Here is a 26,948-nt window from a genome sequence, read left to right on the forward strand (position 1 = left end):
ATTACTGTGAACATTCCCACTGCTACATTACAGGAAATAAACTTAGTATAGAGTCTGAGATGTCATTTCTGTCCATACATCTCATGGATTCTGTAAACTACAAGATCCAGCCTTTGAATAATGATCACTTACTGATTATTATACACTGATGAATCATTCCATAATTATATGTGTTTTTGTTTTTTTTTTTTAACTTGCTGTCATGAGCACACCTAGTGTTCAGAACATAATTGCTAAATGTCAAGGAACTGGGGCTTTTCAGCTGATTCTATGATTCTGTGGCAGCACACAATGAACCTAGAACATCTTTCTGTGAAAAATAATAAGGAAATGTTTAAAACCTGATGGGAACATGTGGAAAGAACACAGGAGCCAACTTGAAGTGACTCCCACTATTCACATCTGGGACAATAAAGAATGATAGCAACAGATTGTAATCCATTGAATAAAATAAGAATATTTGAATCCATCTCTCTCTCTCTCTCTCTCTCTCTCTCTCTCTCTCACACACACACACACACACACACACACACACACACACACACACACACACACACACACACAGTGAGGAGGAAACTTTCTCTTGAAGTAGAATGCCAACTAGTAAATGTAGAAGGAATAAAGGAATGGTGAATTACCCTTTTGCAATCATCATGGTAATAACTGATTCAAACAAGAGTTATGCTAAAACTACAGGTGAAAGTTTGATGAAGAACAGGTCGTTTACATACTCTTAAAGTATAGCGTCCTACAAATTTCTTATTAAATATAAAAGGAAAAAATATTACCTTAAGAATGGAGAAATCTGGCAGACACCACATTAACCAAAGTTAACGTCACCAATAAGAGAACCTGAAGTCACATGCCTCCTAAAATTATACATTGACTAGAATTCCTCATTATGTAGTTTTCTTGCCAAAAATGCATAACCTGAATCTAATTGTGAATAAATATGAGAAAAATATAAACTGATAGCTATTTTTAAAATCCTCTTCATGTATTTCTCAAACATGTCAGTGTTATGAAAAACAAAGACTTGCTAACAGTTAATGATTAAAAGAGTCTAAAGAAATACAGAAACTAAATGCAATTTAAGTTCCTAAATTGGATTCTGGGTCAGAAAAACGAATTACTAAAAAGCATATCATTGAGACAATTGATGAAATTTGAATACAATTTGTAGATTATATAATTAGGTTGTATAAATTTCAGATTTCCTGATTTTTATATTTGTGTTGAGATTATATAAGACTGTCCTTATTCTAAGGAAATATATATTGAAGTATTTAAGGATAATGAAGCATGGTATCTTCGATTTACCCTCGAATGGTTCAGAAAAAATGTTTATATTTATGGGTATGTATGTATATATACCCATATGCATAAAAAGAGAGAGAACCAAAGGGAGATGGAGTAATCAATCTGGGTAAAGTATATTCAGAAGTTCTTTATACTAGCATAACTTTTCTGTATATTTGAAATTATGTCACAATAAAAAGTTTTCAAAAGGCTTTCTATAAACAGAGACAGGACCTATGACCTTTAGTCACAAGATGTATCTTGGAATCTTGGAATGCTGGATCTGGAAATTTGGGTATCTTATCATATATAAAACAATATTATGCACACAGTGTCCTCTAAGCTTATTTTTTTCACCCCAGCCCCTTGATTTTATCAATCATATAAAGATTTTTCCAAGAAATGTATAGTAATTGGATTTGATAAGGAATTTGTCATCTGTCTGTAAAGTAATAGATAATGCTCTGAACTCTTACACATACAGTGTGTTTATAAATTGAAATAGTTTAGAAAGTTCTTGTTAAAGGGACGCCTGGGTGGCTCAGTTGGTTTAGCATCTGCCTACTGTTCAGGTCGCGATCCCAGGGTCCTGGGATCCAGCCCAGCGTCGGGCTCCCTGCTCCTCTCCGAGTCTGCTTGTCCCTCTCCCTCTGCCCCAGCTCATGTGCTCTCCCTCTCTCTTGCTCACTCACTCACTCTCAAATACATGAATAAAATCTTAAAAAAAAAAGTAAAGTGCCTGTTAGAAACCAGTAATGGGCAAGGCATCAGAGATACAAAAATGATAGAAATATACCTTTCTCCCTCAAGTTGTCAAAGTTTAATAGGGTGATGTTGGTGGATGTATCAAGCTACTCCTTAATATGTTTGATTCTAGAGATGTAAACAAAGTGCTATGGAAGTATAACGATCGGAAAGTGCTATGGGAAAACAGAAATGGAAGAAGTTAATTCTGAAATGGGCTATCAGGAAAACTTCTGAGAAGAGGCAACATTTGAACTGGGCTTGGATTGATGAGTAGACTCTAAAGAGCACAGAAGATCCTAGGCAACTCTGTGATGGTGTCCACAGTACGGTCCTTAGTAATGTTATGAGATGGGAAGCTCTGCCAGGGAAGGGGCTTTGTCTTGTCTCTATGTGACTGACACATTGTTAGGTACTCCTTACATATTTGTTAAGTAACTATGGTACAATTGTTGTATACACGTATGAATGGTAAGTAAACAATTTGATCATTGAGGAAGATTTCACTTTCCTCTTGAAAGACTTATATTTGGAAGAAAGAGTTTCTTTTTAATTATCATTGGTATAGCTAAAGAAAATAGGTCATTTCTATGATATACAGACGTAGGAAACTTTGTGTTAATAAATTCGACAGAAATATCTGGAAAAGGGTATATGGAAAGGGAAATAAACTTCTGGAAACGTTAAATAATCTGCCATCGACTTGGAAAGGAATCAAACAGAACTTCTAGAAATAAAATACAGCCTTTGAAATGTAAAACTCAACAGGCTAGCTAGACAGAGTTGAAATGAGAATGAGGTTGCTGGCAGATAATCTGAGTAAGTGACACAGAATAAAGTGCATAAACATAAAGAGATGGAGGGGGGGGGTGGCTGGAAAGACATGGAGAATAGATAAAGTCGGCCCAGTATATGACTAATAGTTTCAGAAGGAGAGACCAGAGATGAGGAGAGGAGTAAACTATGGACTTCAGGTAATAGTACTGCATCAATATTGGCATATCACTTGCAGCAAAAGCACAACACTGATGTAAGATGTTACAAATGGGAAACCGAGGTGGGGGGCAGAGAGGAAGGGAAGCGTATGACAACTCTCTGTACTTTCTTGTTTTTTATTTTTTAATGATTTATTTCTTTATTTGAGAGAGAGGGTACGCAAGGATGAGGGAGGGAAGGGGCAAAGGAAGAGAACATCCAAACAGAATCCAGATCCACAATGAGCTCAGAGCCCGACCAGGGGCTCGATCTCACGACCCTGAGATCATCACCTGAGCAGAAACCAAGAGTCGGTCCCTTAACCAACTGAGCCACCCAGGCACCCCTGTACTTTCTTCTTGATTTTTCTGTAAACCTAAAGATGCTCCAAACAAATAAAATGTATTGAAATAAATTAATTAAAAATAATAAGTAAAATAAGTAAATAAGTACACGTGCAATGAGTTAAAATTAAAGTTCAAACCATTTTGAAGGCAAAAAGAAAAATGGCTGAGAGATAAAGTCTCAGCAAGAATTAAATACATAAAAACCCAGTACATTAAATGGTTGAGTTTAAGAACATAAGCATTTATGGGTATTATAATTCTTTTGCACTAAGAGAAACCTGCATGTTGAGAGGAGCATAGTACAGTAGGGAAAAGAGAGAGGCTTGAGGGTCAGAGCCCATTTTTAAAGGCCAAAAATCCTAACCAAACTGATATCCCTTAATACACACCCTATACGGCTGTGTTAGATTTACTCCCCCTCCCCAAACCAGATTCAAGCCATTCGGGGGCCACCCACAGAAGGATGACACCAACCAGTTCTCAAGGTTCTTCACCACTTCACCCATGAGCTTCCACAGCTCCTGGCAAAATGGGGAAAGCCTTTGTTTTCAGAACATGGAGCTCCTGGCCACCTTTGCCTTTGAAGTCAGGTGGCTCTGGAAAAGGCTCCATTTCACTTGATCTGAGTTTAGCCACTGAGCCTTTTGCCTTGCCTTTCAAAACATCAGTGATGAGTATTCAGTCCTGGTATGCTCCCAAATGGCTGCCCATGGTCCAGCCACCTCAGGGGTGTTGTGTGAAAGCCAGCACCTCGACCAGGCCCATCCCACAATCTGTAGCACTCTGACCCTTTCCTAATGGGGGGGGGGGGCGGGCTAAACACCCTGACACTCATTCCCGTCTTCAACTCCAGAAACACCAAGACTCCAACCTAGGGCCAGCCTCATGGGTCTCCAACCTGTGCAACTGCATGGGGCCCCATGCTTGGAAGTATCCTGCACTTGACTTTAGAGCTGTTGTTGCCATTTTGTCATTGAACATTTTTCAACAAGGTCTCCTCTCCCCATCTTCATTTTTGCACTCTCCTCTGCAAATTATGTAGCCAGTCCTGCTCTGATCTCTTGTTTATTGTGTAATGTCATAACTAACATCATTGTGTAGGTTAATTCTCCCTGAAGTTCCACCCAGTGGTGACCAATGCTGGTGCCCACAGGTACAAGCCCTGAAGTGGGAAAGATTGCAGCTGGTGGTGAGTCAGGGAGCCAGCGGAGGGGCTGCAACTGCGGTGAGCAGAAAGGCTTGGTGCAGCCAGACCTTACCTCCGCTAAAGAGTTGTCACTGGCCCAGTAGAGTCCGATTTTCCAATTTTTAAAGAAAAACTAGAGATGTACTTCAAAAACCTCATCATGTTTTAAAATATTGGCTCAGTGAGGAAAAAATATATTCTGTGTAGGCCAAAACACATCTGTTTGGCCATACTTGCAACCACTAGTTTATGACCTCTGGCCTCGAATATTAAAAATAAAAGCACATTTTTAAATTTCCCTTCCTATTTCTCAGTAAACTTAACAATCTTTTTTTTTTTTTCTCTTTTAGAACAAATAGTTGTAGACTATAGGGAAAAATGAATCCAGGTGTTAGGAATAAATGTGTGCCTCCATCCTGGGGGAAGAGAAAGAATTCCCTTCATTTTGGTTGGATCAACAACAAAGACAACCTGCATATTGAATTATTACTAATTGCCCTGCTGCAGTTACTAATATTCTTGATCGGGCACGTGAATTGAATATAAAATAATATACCACGCTAAGGAGTGAGTGGGATTCAATGTCCTTTCGAGTTTATGGCCAGCACCTGGACTCTCTCCTCTACTAATCTAAGAGGTCCAGGATAGTTCTGTTACCTTCGATAAAGGGATTAGGAGGCATCCCCTCTCTTTCTGATTCTATGCATATGCTCAGTTTATAAAATTTGGGAATATATATGTCCCTATGGGCTCCGTTTAAATGAGTGAAGGATTATGAAAACCAATGGATTATGAGTTCTTTAGAGATATTTTTATTTTTTTTATTTATTTATTTATTTTTTTTTAAAAGTTTTTATTTATTTATTTGAGAGAGAGAATGAGATAGAGAGAGAGCATGAGAGGGGGGAGGGTCAGAGGGAGAAGCAGACTCCCCGCTGAGCAGGGAGCCCGATGCGGGACTCGATCCCGGGACTCCAGGATCATGACCTGAGCCGAAGGCAGTCGCTTAACCAACTGAGCCACCCAGGCGCCCCTCTTTAGAGATATTTTTAAACAACAGGATGCAGAATCATTCCACCACAGGATACCTCTCCCCGTTTCTCCCCCTCCTCCACCCCAACCCCCCTTTTCCTACAGTTCTTATTTTAGGGTTTGTTTTTTAATTGTTTCTCTTCTCTTTTCATCTACCTGCTAGCAGATATTTCCACATTTTATTCATTAAATTAGAAGAAATGTTCCAGACATTCTGAGACCGTAAGACTTCTTTCCTGCCCAAATTCCCCTTTGGCAGGACTGCTGTGTATGTTAGTAGATAATGTGCACCGCACACTTTTTAAGGGGTGCCATTCATACTGCCATCTGTGGGGATGTCCCCTCCTGGAGTTGAACAGAGTTCAAAGGGCACAGCTGTACATATTTTCATTCCTCCTGGCTTTAGATCTAAGGATAAAGACAGTGACTTAATATCTTAGAACCTCCTCCTTACCTTCCTATAATGTGTATACACAAAATCTGTGACATAGGTATATTGCAACATCTGATCATGTTACGTTTTTTCATTAAAAAAATGTTTAATTTTTCTCCAGTGCCTTCAGAATTAAGTCTGTTACCAGTGGATTCTAAAAGCATTGCACCAATTTTATCATGATCACTTGAATGAGTTTAAAAAAATAGAGTCCTAGACCCCAGATTGAAGATTCTGGCTGGAAAGGTCTCGAGTAAAGTCTGGGAACAAGTGTTCCAAAAAGCAGCCCTCCAAAACACTGCTAGCCTGGGAATTTCCGATGCATAGTCATGTCTAGGCAGCACTGGTCTGTGTCCATGGTGGACTGGAAGGCCCTTCACAATTGGGCTTCAACCACCTTGACTCGTTTCATACCATATATTGCATTTCAGCTTTTCTGGAATATTCACCATCACTGAATATACCAAGCTCTTTGATGCCTCAATTACATTACACATTCTTTCTGTCTGAAAGAGTATTTCTTGGATTTTTTTTCAGTGAGGTGAACTTGTTGTCATCCTCTTGAATTGGATTTCTAGTACTCCCTCACCTGGAATCAATTGTTCCTGTCTCTAGGTTCTTACAACAGTATGTATTCTAGAAATGATCCTTGGGGTGCCTGGATGGCATCCAACTCTTGGTTTTGGCTCAGGTCACAGTCTCAGGGTGGCGAGATCCAGTCCTGCCCTGCATCAGGCTCTGCGCTGAGCACAGTTTGCTTAAGATTTTTTCCCTCTCCCTCCATCTCTGCCTTTCTCCTGCTCACTCCCTCTCTCTCAAATAAATAAAATATTTTTTTAAAAAAGAAGTGATCTTCAAAAATTGTTGGTCAGATACTCACCCAAATTAGTTTTAACACTATGTACTTAACATCATAAGTTTATTTGCATCATGTTTATATCATAAGTTTTAATCACTACCAATGATATAATTTCTAACATATAAAACGTCAACTCTTTATATTAAATGTATGTCATCACTTTAAAAAATAGATCTAAAGTAATCTCAATACCTGTCATAGGTTAGGTTCTTGCAGAAGACACCATTCTAGTCCAACGGATTTATTAAGCAGGCGCTCCCAGGAGAAACGGGTAAGGAAATGGGAAAAACATGATAGGAGTCAGGTGAAGTCCCAGCTTCAGTCTGACACTGCTGGGAGCTTAAATGGCAATTGCATGTCCAAGTTTATCCCATGTCTGTGCAGCAGAGCTGCCTTTTGAAGCTCTGCACTTGTCCTTACTGGCTGCGAGTCAGTGGGTGTTCATGTGGCAGCAGGGTGGGAGGTGGACAGGAAACAGACTTCCAGGCTCGTTCTTTCTTTTAGAGTGGAGAGGCTCCAGAAGCCTAAAGCAAGAGCAACAAAGCATAGGAGCTGGAAGATGAGGCACAGCACTAAATAAAGGGAACTGTGGCTTTGGGATAGGTTCCAAAGGTGTCAACAATATCCCAACAAGGTGATGTTACCAATAATTTAAAAAATACATTAGACTTCGGATTCTGGAAGATGGAGTAGAGATGCTTTTTCCCATTCCTTCCACTAAGTACCAGTAAAAACTCTGGACATTATATATAAAGTAAACATAAGAAGACTGAAAGTGAAGAGGGGAAGGTGGACAGGCTAGGCATCTCGGGACCTAAAGAACAACACAGTGGTAGGTTCTCTGGGGTTTCTTCTGACCTCACATATGCTGGACGGGGAACTGGAAAAAAAAAAAAAAAAAAACAGAAATGCCAGTGGGCTCAGACCAAAAAAAGTCCCAGTAAACGTCTGCTCTCTCTAGCCAAGGAACCAGAAGACCGTGTTACAAGAGATCTTAGGAAGGAACAGCTGTACTGGAGAAGCCCCGCAGTTAGCTGGAGCTTAGCAGACAGGCAGGTCGGGGCAGGAGATGGGAGTTGTTGTCTCAGAGGTTAGAGCTGCTGAAATGGGTGAGATGGCTGGGATGGAGAGAAAAAGGCAAGAAAACCAAAGACAGAAATACGGGAATGCCTACACGTTATTGCCCTTTGGTTTACAATTAGAGAAGAATTTGGTAGCTTTAAAAAAAAAAAAAAATACACATGCTTACTGTCCCTCCCTGGAGAGTCTCAGATCCTTTCTGTATTTTTCCAAAGTTCTAAAGATGATTCCAAGGCACAATGAATGTTGAAAACTGTTAAAAGGTTTGAGAGCAAAAGACTTGAGGATTCGCCACAATCAGGGCAATTCAGAAGAAAGCATTCAGGATGCCCATGGGCGCAAGGTGATTGACGGCACCAAATGCTGCAGGTGGCAGAGGGATTGAGGACTCAAAGGAGCTTCTTTCTGGACCAATGGAGAAGACCGTGTTGGAAGACTTCCTAAATGTTGTGGGGATGCTAAATTAGGAGAGTAAATATTAGAATCTTCTTATAAAGGCCTAATAGGGAGCAGTTCAGAGATATGATAGAAAAAGGGAGCGAAGATAAATCTCAAGAACTTTAAAACTCCTTGGACATCATCCCTGATGAATTTATTTAGAGGATAATAGATGTTTTTGAAGTCCATCTATTTTAAAAAGGCGAGTGCAAAATGATATGACAGAAGGCAAGCATGTGGGATGCAAATCTAACCATAATTTACATAAAAGCTTAGACAACTTATAAAAATATTAGGAAATGCCAAAATCAGAACTCAATGTTTATTATCTTATATAATTTTTTCTTGGCATTCTGATTTTATCCTAGCATTTATTAGTTCTAGGGCTAACTAATAATTTCTTTTTAAATATAACTTTAATGATTTGATACTTTCTTAAGATACAGTATGAAAGCATCATTTTATAATGAAAATAAATGAGAGATGAGTAGTAACACATATGCAAAAGTCTATTAATAACTTTATTTTTATTTGATGTGAAGCTGTCAGTACTCCTGTCGTATAAATACAGCAGGTGTCAGAACTATTATGTAGAAGAGGAACTGGAAGGCCTTGGAAACTCAATGATTTGCTCAAGGACCACCCCAGCTTCTGGGTAGCAGCCAGAACTCGGACCCAAGTCTTGTGATTCCTTGAAACTTTCCAAAATAGTATATGAGGATTCTATAAGGATTCCTAGGTCTTAAATGATCATTTTTGACCAGGTTTAGTGAAAAACCAGGCCCACCCGTGTGGCAGAGACCATGCCAGTGGCAGGCTCTGGTTTGTGAGAAATAATGGGAAGAAAGGGTTCAGGTATTTTGTCCTGAACAAAAAGCGTATCAGTTGTTTTCTCCACAAAGTCAAAAGAAAGGGAAGGACTTGTTATTGGACTTCATGGCAACAAGAAGCAAGCTCATTCCCCTTTAAAGGCTGGAGATTTCAAAGTGAAAAAAGAAGTAAAATGTTGTGACGATTTTTACTCAAACATTCCCAGTGTTAAGGTTCTCTTGAAAGAGTATTATAATTCCGTTTTGCAGAAGTAGAAATTGAAACTTAAAAAAGAGAGGCATTAAAAAGTCAATTTTAATTTTGCAATGAATCACTATGTGACTAAAACAGATGGTATTTAATAAGCAAATATTATACAGAGCTATTTTAAAAAGCTAAAGATTTCTCTCAAATATAGAGAAAGAATAAATCTTGCTTTTCTGAATGGCTCATATACTCAAGAAACTAAAATACTCTTGTAAAGAGCAGCTTTGTATTATCTATTAGAAACATTATTCTACCAAGACTGAATCTTAGTAATCTTCAGGGAAGATAGTAACACTGATTCCTAGGTCATCATCATTTTCACATTCTTTAACATTTTCTTCAGTAAAACATTTGCTGTGTGCTTCTTCTGGGTTTCTTTTCTTCTTACGAGTATACGATGATTTATTTTTGTCTTTGATTTTCTCTTTGGGACGTGCGTTAGTAATGTTTTCTTTTTCCAAAGCATGCTGTAGGCAGTTATAAAGCCTGTAAAGAAATAAGTACTACTGTTATATCTGTGTTCTCAAACAGAATGGCTGAAATACATCTAGAACTTATAAATTTGATAATGTTCCATAGTAACCTTAAAATATAAAATGAAGCAGAGAAATAATAGGCTTCTTGCTTTTATAAGATCATTTAATTAGGAAGTGTGTTTTCAGTTCTTCAAGCACACTCCTGAAAATTGAGTTGGAAACATCTCCTGACAACCTGTATTCTACCTCAACTACTATTCCAGATGTAGGAGTCAAACAAGAAAGGTAAAAACAGAAGAGAAATTATTTTTCTTTATAAAAAATCATAAATGTAATAAAATCTCACTTTAGAGAATTTGGCAAATATATGAGGTTACAAATATAGACTACCTCTACAGAACTACCTAGAAATAACCTCTCAATAGTTTTTTTTAGATGAATTTCTTTTTCTTTTTTTTGAGATTTTATTTATTTATTTGACAGAGAGAGACAGCAAGAGAGGAAACACAAGCAGGGGGAGTGGGAGAGGGAGAAGCAGGCTTCCCGTGGAGTGGGGAGCCCGATGCAGGACTCGATCCCAGGACCCTGGGATCATGACCTGAGCCGAAGGCAGACGCGTAACGACTGAGCCACCCAGGCGCCCACCTCTCAATATTTTTATTCTTTCCAGTTAATTAATGTATTCTGAATTAATATAATTTATACATGCACCCAAATGCCTACTATCTTTTACAAAATTATTATATATAGTTTTACATTGTTTTATCAAATTTAATATTTATTGAAAACATTTTCTATATCATCAAATAAACTACAAAATAACACTTTTTAATGGTAGTGTAATATTATGTCATCTAGGTTGGCCTTAATTTATTTTCAAACTTTCTCTAATACAAACAGTGTGACAAACATTTTTAAAAAATAATGTGATCTGAGTTTCTAGCTACTTTTTTAGGACAGATCGCTAGAAATGTAATTACCTGGCTAAAGGATATAAACATTGTAAAGCTCTTGATAAACACCACCTGTTTTCCAGAATAGATGTTCAAAAAAACATGCTTCTAATAGCAGTACTTGAAAGATCACTTCACCCATACGTTGAATATTACCATCAAAAAACATACTTTACTTTGATAGGTGACAATGGTATCTTATTATTTTAATTATCATTTTTTGTTTGCCAGTGAAATTGTTTTTCATGTGTTCATTAGCTATCTTGATTTCTTAAGTGTAAATTACTCTTTTCCTTTCCTCATTTTTCTACTTTAGTTTTAGTGTTAATTTTGTGGTACAACAAACTGTTAGCTCCCCGAAAATTGGTCTTCATGTCTTTTCTACTCCCATGTTAACACCTAATACAATCCTCTGCCTGACACAGCAGCCTTCAGCCTATGTGGGAGGGCAGCGAGGTGGCATGGGGTATCACATGCGCTTCAAATGCCTTCCACTGGGAAAGCTAAAGGTAGGCTAATTTCAACCTTACTGAGTCTCGATTTCCTCATTTATCAAACCGGACATCATCCTGTACTGAGCTGCGTTGTCAGAAGGTTACAGGTGATATATGTAAGTACCTAGCGCAGTGCCTGGCACAAAGTAAGTTCTCAATATGAGAGAATTTTTATAGAATATAAATTCTATGAGACCAAGGACCCCATCTATATGGTTTTCTGTTACATTCTTAGCATGTAATACAATGCTGGCACACTCAGTAAAATATAAGTGAATAAATAACCACTGAACAAAAAGGTGAATAAGGATGTGTTACCCTAGGTCCCCAAGTAGAGGAATCTGGAAGCTGAGACCTCCCTTGCCATTGTGGGGATCTCATCATGCTTTTATATTCTATTATAATGGCAAAGTGTGACAGGGAATTTTTGGCACCTATGGAATAGATTATTATTTGGACCAATTTTCTTCTTTCTTTAATTCAGTGAATAGGCTAAGTTCTACTTGTAAAGGCTCTAAAACTGCCCTAAAAAACCAAAGATATTGGGGCGCCTGGGTGGCTCAGTTGGTTAAGCGACTGCCTTCGGCTCAGGTCATGATCCTGGAGTCCCGGGATCGAGTCCCACATCGGGCTCCCTGCTCTGCAGGGAGTCTGCTTCTCCCTCTGACCCTCTTCCCTCTCATGCTTTCTATCTCTCATTCTCTCTCCCTCTCAAATAAATAAATAAAATCTTTAAAAAAAAAAAACCAAAGATATTCACCTGTTTCCAAATATTCCACACAATTCTAATACATACCTAACACGATTACTACATATCCTGTCCATATTTTAAGAACTTATGTACTCACCACTTAGGTATACCTTGATATCCAGCACTACGCTTGGCAAATAGGTGCTGAACAGATATTTCTTCGGTGAATAAATCCATCTCAAAGACGAGGTACAGTACAAGGAAAAGCAGTATAGTAGGAGGTACAGCAAAAGGCTTTGAAAAATACTGATGTATAATTTTTTAGACCCTATTCCGTGGTAACAACCTTTTAATTTAATGCACCCCTATATCTTTACTTAATTGAAACCTGGTTCCCCCACAAAGACACCATCTGCTCTGCATTTCTCTCAAGTGGAGATGCCTACTCTTTCTATATCCCACCTAACAGCTTGGATGAGGTCAGAACTGAACTGGCTCATCAACACTTTACCAGACTAAACTCTTTCATCTGCCCCTCATGCCACCTACCAATATTTCGTTCAGTCTCTTACATTCATGAAAACTTCTACACTTGGCATGATCTTTCTCCAGGTCCTACCGTCATCCCTGATGACTTTAATGACTGGTTTTCTTCTCATCTTTCACCCTGCCTATTTAGAATAGCTTAACAAAATGACCCAGTAGAATGACTCATTTTATCTAAAACTTATAAGTCCAAAACTTCATGCCACCAAGTGGTGTGAATCACCCCTATCTGATCATAAGAGGCTATCGTGATGTGCAACTCCATTTTCTACCATTCTCCACCCAACCCTGAACTTCAGAATCAGGTCAGAAGTCTTTTTTCTGGATTATACTTTATTCCTAGAAAATTAAAGATAAGATTAAATTGCTCTCTTATGATCATAGAGAATTAATAGCTTGAGAAAAAATATCTTGTCAATCATATAAAAAAAGTAATTAAAGAGGAACAGGTGCCTTACTTTAATCTTCCGTTAAAGGACCTAAGAATTCACAGCTACATCCTTGGGGTACCAAAAACAACTGGTAAAATGCAACAAAGACCCTGTTGTCTGAAAGCCAAGAACAAATACTTCAAATACTTTTTCCTTTTGTTTTTCAAAGGGAATTTTTAAAAAGTCCTTTGGGAAACTATCTTTCTCAATAAGTCAGAAATTTGTTTTGCAATCACATGCTCTCCCCTCATAAGATGCCCCTTTATATAGCACTCTGAAGCCCAATTCTCAAAGTGCAATTTTCTCCGTTCTCACAGGCAACAAAAAGAACTCAGAAGATATTTTATCTTCTGAAATGTATGCACAGGCAATTGCCTTCCCCACCCCCAAAGAAAATCAAACTGTCTTCAGTTTCTCTACTTCTGCAGTCAAGATGATCATGCCACGGGGCAACTTGTACTTAGCTCTCTTCGTGACAGAACTTTTCAGACCCGCTCTAGGAAAATGAATTCTTGTTTTTCAGGTCAGTTAGAGGACCACTTGATATTTCTCTGACTTCTGAAATAGGAACATAAAATTAATGAAACCTAGCCACAATTTCATACCCTTTTAGGGTTCCATTATTCACAAATAACAAAGAAGGCTATTTTCATGGATATGTATTTAGATTTTAACTTGATTAAACTCTAGCATTTTTATTAAAAAACAGGTATGTGATGGAGCCCATGCCAGGCTCTGGAAAGAGAGGTAAAGAACCCGGTTGTGCTCTCAAGGAGCTCAGGGTTTAATGGGAGCAGCAGAACTGTAAAGACACATTCAGCATGCCATGAAGAAGACAAGAGGAACGGGGAGCATGGTGGGGGGGGTACCCTGCTTCAAGTGAGATCATGAAATGCTCTTTGGAAAAAAACCCAATGCCGGGGCTGAATTGCAAGGACGGACGGAAGTTGGCTAGGTATGGGAGAGGAAAAAAATGAGGGAACCGAATATCCAAGGGGTAACTATGCAAAAATAAAGTTATGTGTTTTCACTTTATATTATTTGCTTCTTTGATCTTAAGTAATGGGGAAATGTGCGAGTTATTATTCACCTGTTTTAGTTCTGTTTTAAAAGTAAGACTAGCAACGCTGAGGAGTCTAAGGCATCTGTTATCCTTGCCTCCTCCTCCTTTCTACCCCCATTTCTAGTCTGTCACCACGTTCTGTTTACATTCTGCACTATCACTCCCGTTCATCTTGCTACTCAAGCTCCTGTTACTTCTCACCTTGAGTATACAGCAAGAGCCTACACCGCTCACTCTTATCTCTAAGCCATCTTATACATCTTCCAGAATAATCATCTAAGGCTTTGAAGCCTTGTAAGTAGCACTAGTGATGGAAAAAGTCAGTTAGCAAATTTAGCAAACATTTATTAACTACTATTCTCACACCAGACACTCAGAAAATGATAAATAAGAAACTGTCATTGCCTTTGGGGAACTCAATTTAATGGGTTAACTTTTAAGTTCCTTTATTGTTTATTATTAATTCAATAAACATGTACTAGTTTTCTACTATGAGCTGGACACTATCTTAGGTTTTGGGATAAAAAATAGTTAAAGCATGTATGTGTATGGTTGGTGGCAGGGAGAACTCAGTCCTATTTTCAATGTGACCACATTGTAGTGGAAAAAAGGACATATATGCAATTAATTAATGTTTCAATGTGGTTCATATTTCTGTTTTGCATTGAGGAATTAACTGTACCAATACTGGTAAATAAGAAGAAGAATCTGAACCAAGGAAAGGATTATGGGGTTGAGACTAGGACAAGAAAGTTAATCAGGAAAGGCTGACGGGGTATTCTAGTTAGATACATTCCAGCGGTTATTGGATATCTAGGTTCAGGACCTGGGAGAGATTTCGAAGACCTATCATTACACATGGGGAAGTAGCTGAAGCAATGGGCCAGGAGCGGCATTGTAGAGAACAAGAATATTTAACCAACAGACAGACTAGTGAGTGAAATCCAGAAGGAAGCTAAGGAGGAGCACCATAAGCAGGAAGGAAAGCAGCAAAGTAATAACAATTTCATATACCTGCCAACAGGTATATGAAAAAATGCTCCATGTCATTAACCATCAGGGAAGTGCAAATCAAACCCACAGAGATACCACCTCACACCTGTCAGGAGGGCAACTATCAAAAAAACCCACAAGAGACAACAAGTATTGGCAAGGATGCTGAGAAAAGGAATGCCTGTGCATTGCTGGTGGGAATATAAAATAGTGCAGTTCCTGTGGAAAGCAGCACAGCAGTCCTTCAAAGAATGAAACATGGAACTACCATACGATGTAGCAATTCCACTTCTGGGTATACACCCAACAGAACTGGAAGCGGGACTCAAACATCTGTACACACATGTTCATAGCAACATTATTCACAAAAGCTTAAAGATGGAAAAATCCCAAATGTCCATTGATAAGTGAATGGATGGATAAATAAAATGTGGCATATAAATACAGTGGAGTATTATTTAGCCTTAAAAAGGAATGAAATTGTGATACATGCTACAACATGGATACACTCTGAAGACCATATACTGAGTGAAACAAGCCAGACACAAAAGGACAAATATTATATGATTCCACTTATGTGAGGAACCTAGAATAATCGAATTCATAGTAATAGAAAATAGAATAGTAGTTACCAGGGGCTGGGAGTCTGGGGAATGGGGATTTATTGTTTAACAGCTACAAAGTTTCAGTTTAGGATGATGAAAAGGTTCTGAAGATGGACAGTGGTGGCTGCATAACAATGTGAATGTACACAATGCCATTGAAATGTACAGTTAAAATTGGTTAAGTTTTATGGTATATATATTTTACCATAAAAAAGAAAAGTTTTAAAAAACATAACCAACCATTGGAAATAGATTCATTTACTTTTCTCTCCAATTTGCTTTATCAACAGTATTATATGCCAATGTATTCAGCCCTTTTACTCTTTATTTAGCATTTTCTTACTACACAGTTGGTGAAGAGAAGAACATGGCTAATTTTGTTCTACTCATAGTCACATGGTAGTTTCTTCTGACCAAGTCAGTCCCGATCTCTTAACAGTCCAAAGATAGCCTTTCTCTTGGTAAAGAGATCTCCAAACTTTGTATTTTTTAGCTGGGAACCATTATATATAAAATTATCTCCTTCTTTCCACTAAGAAGTGGGCTTGGGAATTGTTTCACACAAACCTTTTTTTGTATTAAAAATGTTTTACTTCTTAACTTTGATTTTTACATTTCTAGACTATTTCTTATTGCTGAAATGTTACTGATTAGGACTTGACTTTTAAAAATTCTACTATAGTTATTTGAATTGTGAACCTTTGGTCCTGTCACAAACAAATTTTAGTACTCAAAGTTTGATTGCAGAACTTATCACCTCCAGTATTTATTATTTTTTCACTTTTCCACATCAGAAGGGTAACTTTTTCTCTGCATTTGGTTGAATGTACAGCTGTTCCCAAAGGAGCTCTCTAATTTGTTCCCCCTTTCTGAATTCACATGTAATCTTCTAATCAGTATCTTAAGACACTTTTTACCCTTCTTTAATTTTTCACTGATTTTATATGATGAGCATGGCTCTCTTGATGGCAGCATGCACACTATAATCTCCAAACATATTTTCGAGTCAATGGATTTAAAGTATAATTTGATTTTATAGTTGGTGAACGTGGCTCAATTAACTTCACCAGGTGTATAGCTAGTTGCTCTTGGGCTATATTTATAATCTTGTTGAAATTCAAGTAAGGAAACAGAGAAACTGATTTGTTACTTCCTACATTTCAGCAAAGAGCCTCACTGGAATACAATCTAAGAAACGTGGTAAACTTATGGAACGGTACCAACAAGTACCTACATGTAGTTCAAACTCTGTAGTTTGGTGAAGTGGCTGGGTGCTCCTCAGTACTTACTTACTGGAAATTATCACTTCATTTAGAATGTTTGCTCAAAGCACCTGGTAGCCAGGCAACCCCTCAGCTTTCTTCAACCAGTGTTGTACTAGAAAATTAAGCTCCAATGCCCTAAGCCATCCATTGTCTATAATGAGTTAACTTCTCTCCAATGTATCTAGAATGGAAGATATATACCATTGTTGCAAGAACTGAGAAACAGTCCCTTGAATAATTTTGTGAATTCTGTTGTTCAAATGAGGAGTCCTGGTTAAGAAAGCCTGGATGGTTTGTAATGATGTGATCATAGGTTTATTTTCTGTATGTGTCAACGAAGAAGGAAAAGAGCTACCCTATCCTGAGAATCCATGACATGACAGGGATAGGGCCAGTCATTATACAGATGGTATTTATACTAAAACTGTTCTTTAAGACAGGTATTTCTCCCAAGTTAGATGGAAGAAAAATGAAGTCAAGAATGTTGAGTAAGTTGTGGTGGAACCTGGATTCAAATTCAGTTCTGCCTCTGGAACCAAATTCTTCCTCTTTCCACCATCATACACTGCTACCATTGGCACCTGTAGCCTTAGCTACTTTAAAAAAAAAAATTGTAGGTATTAAAGAATTTTAAGCAGGCAAGTAAAACACTAGGACTCCTTTGCACTTTACAGACAGGATTCTGATGGTGATAATAGAGAATGGCTCGGCAGAGAGACACACTAGAAACATTCTACTATGAGACCAGCTAACAAGGATATTGCAGTGGTCTTGAATAAAGAAAGTGACAGTACAGATGGGGAGAGAAGAATGATTTAAGAATTATTTAGGCAGTGAGTGACTCGTTGTGAGGTAGCCAAGGAGGTGGGGAGAAGGGGAAAGGACATTATAAATGACAAGTTGGCCATCACTCCTTGACAAACTCAGAAGCATGCATCTTGCTGATGGCAGATCCAAGCATTCCTTTCATATAAGAAAGACAGCAGCATCATCACTTCTTTATGTCAAAAACTCTGTTTTTATGAAAAAGTTGAAAAGAAAGTAATGTAAGAGTTTTATTTACCAGGAGATAAAATTTAAGGAGAAGAGAAGGTATAAAGATATAAACTGATAGTCATGATCCTGGGATAGTCATGATCCTGGGATCCATGATCCCTCCTGGGACAATTATGGCAATTCTAGATCTAATCCATAAGAATCAGCCACATATGTAAAATATTTATTAGGCAAAAATTAACCAGGTTGCTTTCCTCAAAAGGAGATTCTAGATAATCACCAGTAGATCACATTCAGGGGGCAGTGTGTACCTCTTCCCTGGCTGCCTTCAACTTGATCAGTTATGGTCCCCATTGCTGTTGGGCTCTCTTACCTGAGGGATTATGTTTCTCTCCCTTTATGCCTGTTGTTGCTGGTAGTCATGTCCCACTATCCTCCAAGTATCTTCCCCTTTACACTGCATTTCGTACCCTTTACTGTCTGGGCTACTCTCATCCGTTACTTTGATCATTTTTTTATTATCTGTGATAAGACTACAAATAGAAAAGCAGTTGGGCACCTAGGTGGCTCAGTCGGTTAAGCGGCTGCCTTTGGCCCAGGTCATGATTCCAGGGTCCTGGGATCAAGCCCCACGTCAGTCTCTCTGCTGCCTGCCGCTCCCCCTGCTTGTACTCTCCCTCTCTAATAAAAAATAAAAAATCCTTAAAAAAAAAAAAAAAGAAAAGTTGTTGGGAGTATAAACTGAAGACGGTGTGTATCAGTATTTTCAAATATGACCTAGATATATAAGAATAACATAGAAATATCCAACTAACATACCTTTCAATTCTCTTCTTGTTTTCCTCCATTTTTTGATTTGCTATCTTTAACAGGAAGTCAATGTATTCCTCAGTCACCATCAGTTTTCCCTTATGGCTTAATGGAACTTCTAAGCCATGTGTGCTCCGGATAGCCTACAAGGAACAAACAATTTTAGATATAACAACTTACGTACTAGACACACTGAAAATAACTAAAGAAAAGTCCCAGTCAGGGCTGTGTTTAAACATAATTTGGTTCCATTACAGGATTTAAGTTTATGCTTTAATATACTTTAGCTAAACACAACTGAATCAAAGGAGATTAAATAGATTTTCCCATCACATAAAGTTATTTCTTAAGAAAGTCATTCTACATATTGTCTTTCGGGAAGGCAGATAATATCCAAAAATCCAATCACTTTAACAGTTTCAGTCTCACTAAAGCTTAGAAAGCTTTAATACGCTATTTAAAGAAAAGAAATAAATGAAATCTCAACAGAAGCTTCAAGGGAAAATCAAAATGGACTGGATGCGGAAGAGCCTCTTAGTGCTGCTTGAGCAGAGTGAGGTTATAAACCATGCCTGTTCTATCTCACAAAGGGGCTGCTTTCTCCATGCTTTAGGGTTGCCAATCTTAGTAAACCTCTTGATGAAACAGTCAATGTGTTCCAAGTAAATCCAAACAGTGGAAATAGGTTAAGAATGGCAACAAAAACTAGCATGAGAAATAAAAATTCTTTCGGTGAACTTTTACTGAGCATCTACAGTGTTTTGGCCCCATGAAAGGTATGAAGACACAGAATAAATATAATATGATCCCTGCCTTTAAAAGCTCACACTTTAAAAGAGGAAATAAATAAGTGAACAAAGAACGACAAAACAACATAGGTGCTATGCCAGGAGAGACACACACACACATACATGTGAATGTGTCCAGGCCTCGGTTTTATGGGAAAGGTAGCATTTGAGTTAGGATTTTAAGGATAAGTGCAATTTCACCAGATGTAAAAATGGGGGCAGGGGACGTTCTGGCCAGAGAATGACTTATCTATAGTCATGGACACGTGAAAGAGCATGATACATTTGGGAAACAGCTAATAGTTTTCTATCTCACTGGAGCATAAGTATGGTAGAAGGAGATGAGCATAAGTAAGGTAAATGGAAAATAGTTTGGGTAGGGCCTTGAATAACAGGGGAAATATATGGAGACCCTGACTTTTTCTATTTATTTTATTTATTTATTTATTTATTTATTTTTAGGATTTTATTTATTTATTTGACATAGAGATAGAGCCAGAGAGCACAAGTGGAGGGAATGGCAAAGGGAGAGAGAGAAGCAGACTCCCCACTGAGCAAGGAGCCCGATGTGGGGCTCGATCCCAGGACCCTGGGACCACGACCTGAGCCGAAGGCAGACGCTTAACCATCTGAGCCACCCAAGTGCCCGACCCTGACTTTTTTAAAAGGGGGATTCTGATAGTATTGGTTTGGGGGGCTGAAGGAGAAGATGGTAGGAAGATGAGTCAGGAGACCATTGTAAAGGCTGAGGGGAGGGATCATGACGGCTTAAGCAGGGGCAGTGACAGAAGGCTTAGACAGGTGGAGTCGGGCATAAGAAATTAGAGGCAGATGTGATAGGACTTGTAACTAACTGAATACGGAAGACAAAGGAATGGAAAGTGAGTGAATGGTTCTGTTCTTGCTTGGGCTACCAAATGGAGTGTATGGGAAGGAGACAGGGACATAAACCAGTACCGTGGCTTTGACTTTCTATTTAGGCATGTTTTTTTAATAAGTGTCTTCTTTTGTAAGCCATCTCTATTTGGGAAATGGGCAACTTGTTAAAAATAGATAGAAAATAGGAAAGTCTAGGAAGCCAGAATGGAAGAAAACCTGAAATAGTTAAAAAGCAAAGAATACATACCATTACAAATAATAAATACTACAGAAGATCAGAAGAGGGCAAAATCACTAGGAGTTAACTCGGCCAGGAAAGGACTCAGAGAGGCTGGAGGCTTAGAAAGGGCTTTAAAGATCATCTAGTCCAGGGTTGGCAAACTTTTTTTGTAAAAGGATAGATAATAAATATTTCTCACTTTGTGGCCATACAGTATCTGTCATAACTACTCACTTTTGCCATTGCAGCACAAAAGCAACCTGAGACGAGAATTATCAAGTGGAGTAGTGGGATCTGACCTCCCATGGACTAGACCTGGTCCCAAGGCCGTAGTCTGCTGGACCCCTGATATGGCCAAGAAAACTGAGACCCTGAAGGATTAGGAGCTTGCCCAGGTTCATACAGCACAGCTGTGGTGCAGCCAGTCTCTGTGTAGAGGACTTCAGACCCCCTGTCTATGATTCTTTCCACTGTATCATGGTGCTGATTACAGTGAGCTTTGACTATTTAGGATGAGGAGGGCACAGAGAATCAGGTTGAAAGTAAGTAGAGGAAGACACTATAAAATAAGAGCTCAAATGCAAATCTAAGAACTCTAGACTTTGTAGGAAAAAATAAAGTACTAAAGATTTCTGAGCAAGGGAATGGCAAGATTTGAGTAGGGAGAGACTAAAGACAGGAGTCTAATGAGGTTCTTCAATAATCTGAATCACTTCATGCCCAAAGAATTGCTTTTTGCCAAAAGTTATCTTACCAACATAGTCTTTCCTCTCTTTCCCACGGTTATGCCGGAGTTCCTGAAACCAGAATCTATTGCCACTGAATGCTGTAAAAAAAATAAATTGGTTAAATTCTGATAATCTGGCTAATCAAATAAACTGATTAGCTCTAAAAATTGCAGAAACACATATAGCCCCAAATCTATAATTAAATTTAAAAACTCATTAATTAAACTAAAATCATATTATTTTTTTGGTAGATTTAAAGCTTAGAATTAAATCTACCCACATACCTATAAATTCAAGTATAATCATAAAATGTTACCAGAATCTGTGCATCCTGCAACTGTCGACACTGCACATGAAGAACGAGTGGTTCAAATTTCAAAATGGCATCACCATTTGCTTTCTTCAGAGCTGCCATCTAAATAAATGAGAAATGTTAGCATCAGACACCAATATATGATCCTTTTCTATGCTGACCCTTTACCATATGCAACTTCAGTTTTTCCCAGAAACATTCAGAATCATCCAGCATCCTTTTTCTGCAATAACTTTTCACTCTGCTTTCTTGGTCCTCTTCCTCCAAACACTGATTAATCTGCTTATTCTTTTAAAAGACCTGATCTCTAATTCTCCCATAAACCTCTGTGTCATTCTTTCCAGCCATACCTGGGAAAGTAAACTACTACTCTATTTAACTCTGTAACAGATTTTCACTAAGGAATACGGTATGCGGGTGTCTGGCTGGATCAGTCCGTAGAGCATGTGACTCTCGATTCTGAGGTCATGAGTTCAAGCCCCATGTTGGGTATAGAGCCTACTTTAAAAAAAAAAAAAAAGGAATATGATATGAAAGTTCTGTTTAGGGAGCCTGGGTGGCTCAGTTAAGCATCTGCCTTCGGTTCATGATCCTGGGGTCCTGGGATCCAGCCCCACATGGGGCTCCCTGCTCAGCAGGGAGTCAGCTTCTTCCTCTGCCCCTCCCTGCCACTTGTGCACATGCTCGCTCACTCTCTCTCGCAAAAATAAATAAATAAAACATCTTAAAAAAAGGAAAGTCCTGTTTAAATGCTTTGTTATTAAATTGACGTTTGAGACGCATATATGTCTGAGCTAGAATTTATACAAGGTGGTTGTTATTTCTGTCCACCTAGTGTCCTTGGGCTATATCCTCCCTTTTTCACACCATTTGATTCTGATGGGACTGTCAATCATGACCCTATCACTCATGACTCCTGCTATAATAATCTCAGAGATGCCAAGTGCCTAGGTCTGATCGAGGATAGTATTCCATTCTACTGGCAAAAATAACTGATCTCAAGGGGAGAACATCTAACCCAAGCAGGATGACTCAGACTCCTCTGGGAATAATACCTGGATATTAGCAAGAAGAAGTCCTTTTCTAATGGGGCTGTTGGCAGCTATTTTTCCTACTACAAAGACTGTCTGCAGCAGAAGAGAATAAGGGCCAATATGCAGAAAGAACCAGTACCCAAAGAAAGAGATGAAGAATGAGTGAGTATCCTAAGACAACATTTGAGCACCTGAAAGGTAATGTAAAGTGCCTCACTAATACAAACTTATATGAACTCTTCTAAACATTTTTAATTTCTGAAACTAAATAACCCAGGACAGATGGGAAGACTTATAAGAAGCAATCCAGATAAATAATGTATAACTTATTTATGTCAATATGTTGGTAATATATAGATAGTACCTTTCTCCAAGCTCCCTTCTCCTTGTATAATTTATTCCAGGTTACAGAGTTATCAAATGGTAGAACTGAAATTCAAATTTTTTTTTTTTAAAGATTTTATTTATTTATTTGAGAGAGAGAGAGAGAGAGAATGAGAGATAGAAAGCACTAGAGGGAAGAGGGTCAGAGGGAGAAGCAGACTCCCTGCTGAGCAGGAACCCCGATGCGGGACTCGATCCCGGGACTCGATCCCGGGACTCCAGGATCATGACCCGAGCCGAAGGCAGTTGCTTAACCAACTGAGCCACCCAGGCGCCCCGAAATTCAAATTTTCAATCTACTATGTGTCCAATACCCATGAACTCTCTATGTTGAAGAGGATGTGTTTTGTTGAGCAATAAATAATGCTTATATACATATTTATACTTTTATTTCCCAAATCAAAAAAGCCACTATAATGAATCTCCTCAGGTTTTTTAATCTTCAGTCCTTATAATTAAGCACATTAATCCACCTTGAATGTTCTATTTTTTTCATATGTATTTAATATGATTCTGAATTAAAAGTTTATTTCTAAGTTTATATATAAAAACTTACCACATCATCCTTTACACAAGGTTTGTGTGTAACCAGTAGCCAGCAACGGTTTTGCTTTTGAACCTCAAAACCATTTATATCCTAAAATTAAAAAATAAACATAATTTAATCATATAATATTTACACAAATAATAAGTACAATGCATAGCATAATTGTAAGCTTTCTTAAGATTAATAATTCCAAGTGGTTATTTTAAGTATTACTGAGAATAATTCACTAGGTTTTGGGTAAAGTTAACCCAAAACAAAAATGAAACCAAATTAGTTGAAATATAAAGAAAATAAATTGTTTATTAAGGTATAAAAATATTTTCCGAAATATGATCACGATTTTGTCAGGAGAAAAGGGATTATTGTAAGGCGTTGTACGTTAGCAGCCCTGAGTTATACTCTAGTTGTTTTATTTGGCTTGTAATTTTTTTTTTTTTTTTTTTTTTTTGAGGGAGAGAGAGGAGAGAGAGCATGATTCGGGGGGTTGAAGGGGCAGAAGGAGAGGGAGAGAGAGAATCTTAAGCAGGCTTCACGACCCTGAGATCATGACCTAAGCTGAAATCAAGAGTCAGATGCTCAACCTACTGAGCCTCCCAGGTGCCCCTTGGCTTGCACAACATTAAAAAAGCAAACAAAAGAACTTGGAATTTCCTTTGTAAAAAAGCACTGTCCCAATCCCACACAGGACCTATTACTTTTTACTGACAGGTGGGCTGTTCACACCCTTATGTCTCTAGTTTCTAAAGGCATACATTTATAACATCGGGATTAGACTATATATACAGACCCAAAGGGCAGAGCTAGGACTGCAAGGTCAAAGCTTCAAGAAGCCAATACCTTAACATCAGGTTTTTTTTTTTTTTTAATTAACTTAAAAAATGTTTATTTGTAAAGTTCTTTTAGATTCTTTGGATATAAACAGATTCTACCCTCAAGGAGGCTGGAAAGAAGATGCAGGAAACCATACTTAAGTCTAAATCACTATACTTCTACAAAGTAACTATTTTTACAATGAATTCACAGGAGACTTGGCTGTCTAGCTTTGGAAAGAGGAAGAGCTGTGCCTGTCCTAAATAACTGGTTTGTTTTCACTGAATGACCTCAGTGACATTTATCTGATCTTATGTTGCCTGCTCTAAATGTTAGAACGAAATGTGTGACTCACCTCTAGCAAATTTACAGAATCTAAGGGCATACTTAGGAACTAATGCCATCTCTAGCTTCATCTTATCTATATTCCCTTCATCCAGATTTTCCCACTTTTAATTTTTCTTCTTGTATTACTTTTCTGTAAGTTGATGCAAATCCTTCCCGAAATAAGACTAAATGAAAATAAATAATACACATAAAATGAAAAGAGGTTCTGAAAAAGTCCTGAGGCAGTTCAGAAGAAGCAGTCATTACTTACAAGTGGGTGTGTATGCTTGTGTTCAGATGGGAGAGGGGAGTTTTGGGAGTCACATCTCAAATATACAGAGATGGGGGGAAACATTTCAGGAATAATAAATATAAACAAAGGCAAAGGCAGGTAAATATAAGATGAAAAAGAGAATAGGGCGCCTGGGTGGCTCAGTTGGTTAAGCGACTGCCTTCGGCTCAGGTCATGATCCTGGAGTCCCAGGATAGAGTCCCGCATCAGGCTCCCTGCTCAGCAGGGAGTCTGCTTCTCCCTCTGACCCTCTTCCCTCTCGTGCTCTCTCTCTCTCATTCTCTCCCTCTCAAATAAATAAATAAAATTTAAAAAAAAAAGCTATTAAAGAAAAATAGTTCAGTTTTAGTAAAGAGATAAACATGAAGAGAAGTAGCAGAAAATATCAGAGTAGCAGAGGGGTCGGAAGGTATACTAGAATAGGGGTTTGGATTTTCTGATGTTGGAAAAATGTGTAATAAAAGATTTCGGCATAGATGAGTGACATGCACAGAGTTGTCTTTAGGAAGGTGAATCTGTTAACTGTATGTTACATGGTTTGGAGTAGAGAGAATGGTAGATCAGTGACCTGTTAGGAAAACGCTGCAGAAATCCAGATAAAATAGGGCAGTAGGAGAGAGTAAGTCCAGCTAGAGTGCCACTGCTCAGGAGGCAATGGTGGCAATATAAAAATATACAGGCCCTGCTAACCTGGGGGACCAGCAAATTATCAGTCAATGAGGGATCTAAAAAATGAGCTTATGAGTGTGCTGTCTTTCATGCTCTGAATTCAATCCTAATGTTAAAATTGACATGCAGCTAACTTTTATGGCACACTTAATATGGGCCAGGCATGTGCTAAATGTTTCAAATTATCCCATTTCTACTATGCAAAATCCCTATGAAGCCGATACTCCATTATCCTCAGTTCATAGAACAGGGAGGGGCTGAGCTTAGATAACCTTCCTAAAATCATATAGCCAGTAGGTCCCATAATTAGCTTAGAATCTAAGCAGCATTACTCCAAAGCCTGAGGGCTTGACCACTATCTCAGACTAACCCATATTCAGCGTAATGTAAAAATTACCAGAGCTGTAATAACGGAGTGGGCCACCAGGAGGCAGTAAACGCCTTAACCCTGGAGACGTTCCGTCAAGTAGTTGATTTGGTAAAGGCGGCTGAGGAGAAAAGCCGCCTTGCCCTGCTGGGAGTCTTTAAATTCCCCCAGTATTCAGAATCATATTCTCTAATCCTTGCAACTCAAGAGCATTCTCAGGCCAGCAGTTTCGCCATCACTTGGGGGCTTGTTAGAAATACATAGTATCATCAGCTCCATCCCAGAATTACTGAATCAGAATCTGTATTATAAAAGAGCACCTGGTGACGCTCTTTTATAGACACATTAAAGTTTTAGAAGCACTGGTCTAATTCAACATTTAAGTTTCATAAAGAAGCGGAAACCACCCATCAGAAGGACAAACACAAGCTGGATTGGGGTGTTGCACTGGGTGGGCACAGGGCTCTCGGTGTTGCACACCACAGGGCTGGCACTGAAACAAATAGGGCCTCACCCCGTCTAGGAGGATGATGCGCCCAGCGCAGGAACTGGTGGTGAAGTACGGTTCTCGCCCATTCAGGAGCTGCACAAGTTCTACCACATCCTCGTCCACACTGCCCTTCCGGCTGAGGTCAGCTTTGCTCAGACACTGCGCCTTCCATCTCCTGAACTCTGCGGTATGATCCATGAGAGGAAGGGTTTAGAGTCTATACTTTGACGTTAGCCCACGCCTCTCCCTGGGGGAAGCCATTTTGGAGCGGGTGGTGGCCGGAAAGGCCCAAACTTCCTCCTCGTCC

At 38.6% G+C, this 26,948-nt stretch overlaps 1 protein-coding gene across 1 annotated transcript; it reads right to left on the bottom strand.

The window, feature by feature from the left end:
- Window positions 1-9,539: 9,539 nt before the first annotated feature.
- On the bottom strand, window positions 9,540-26,943 carry TYW3 (tRNA-yW synthesizing protein 3 homolog). The gene is made up of 6 exons (XM_028102594.2): window positions 26,666-26,943; window positions 23,696-23,776; window positions 21,725-21,823; window positions 21,435-21,506; window positions 18,803-18,936; window positions 9,540-9,956 (listed from the first exon to the last, which is right to left on the bottom strand). The coding sequence occupies exons 1-6, from the start codon at window positions 26,837-26,839 to the stop codon at window positions 9,737-9,739; spliced, it is 780 nt and encodes a 259-aa protein (XP_027958395.1). The 5' UTR covers window positions 26,840-26,943; the 3' UTR covers window positions 9,540-9,736.
- Window positions 26,944-26,948: the final 5 nt, after the last annotated feature.

The sequence above is a fragment of the Eumetopias jubatus genome, unplaced genomic scaffold (assembly GCF_037043125.1).
Source record: "Eumetopias jubatus isolate StellerSeaLion01/CBP00866 unplaced genomic scaffold, mEumJub1_p1.0 scaffold_4, whole genome shotgun sequence".
Taxonomy (NCBI): Eukaryota; Metazoa; Chordata; class Mammalia; order Carnivora; family Otariidae; genus Eumetopias; species Eumetopias jubatus.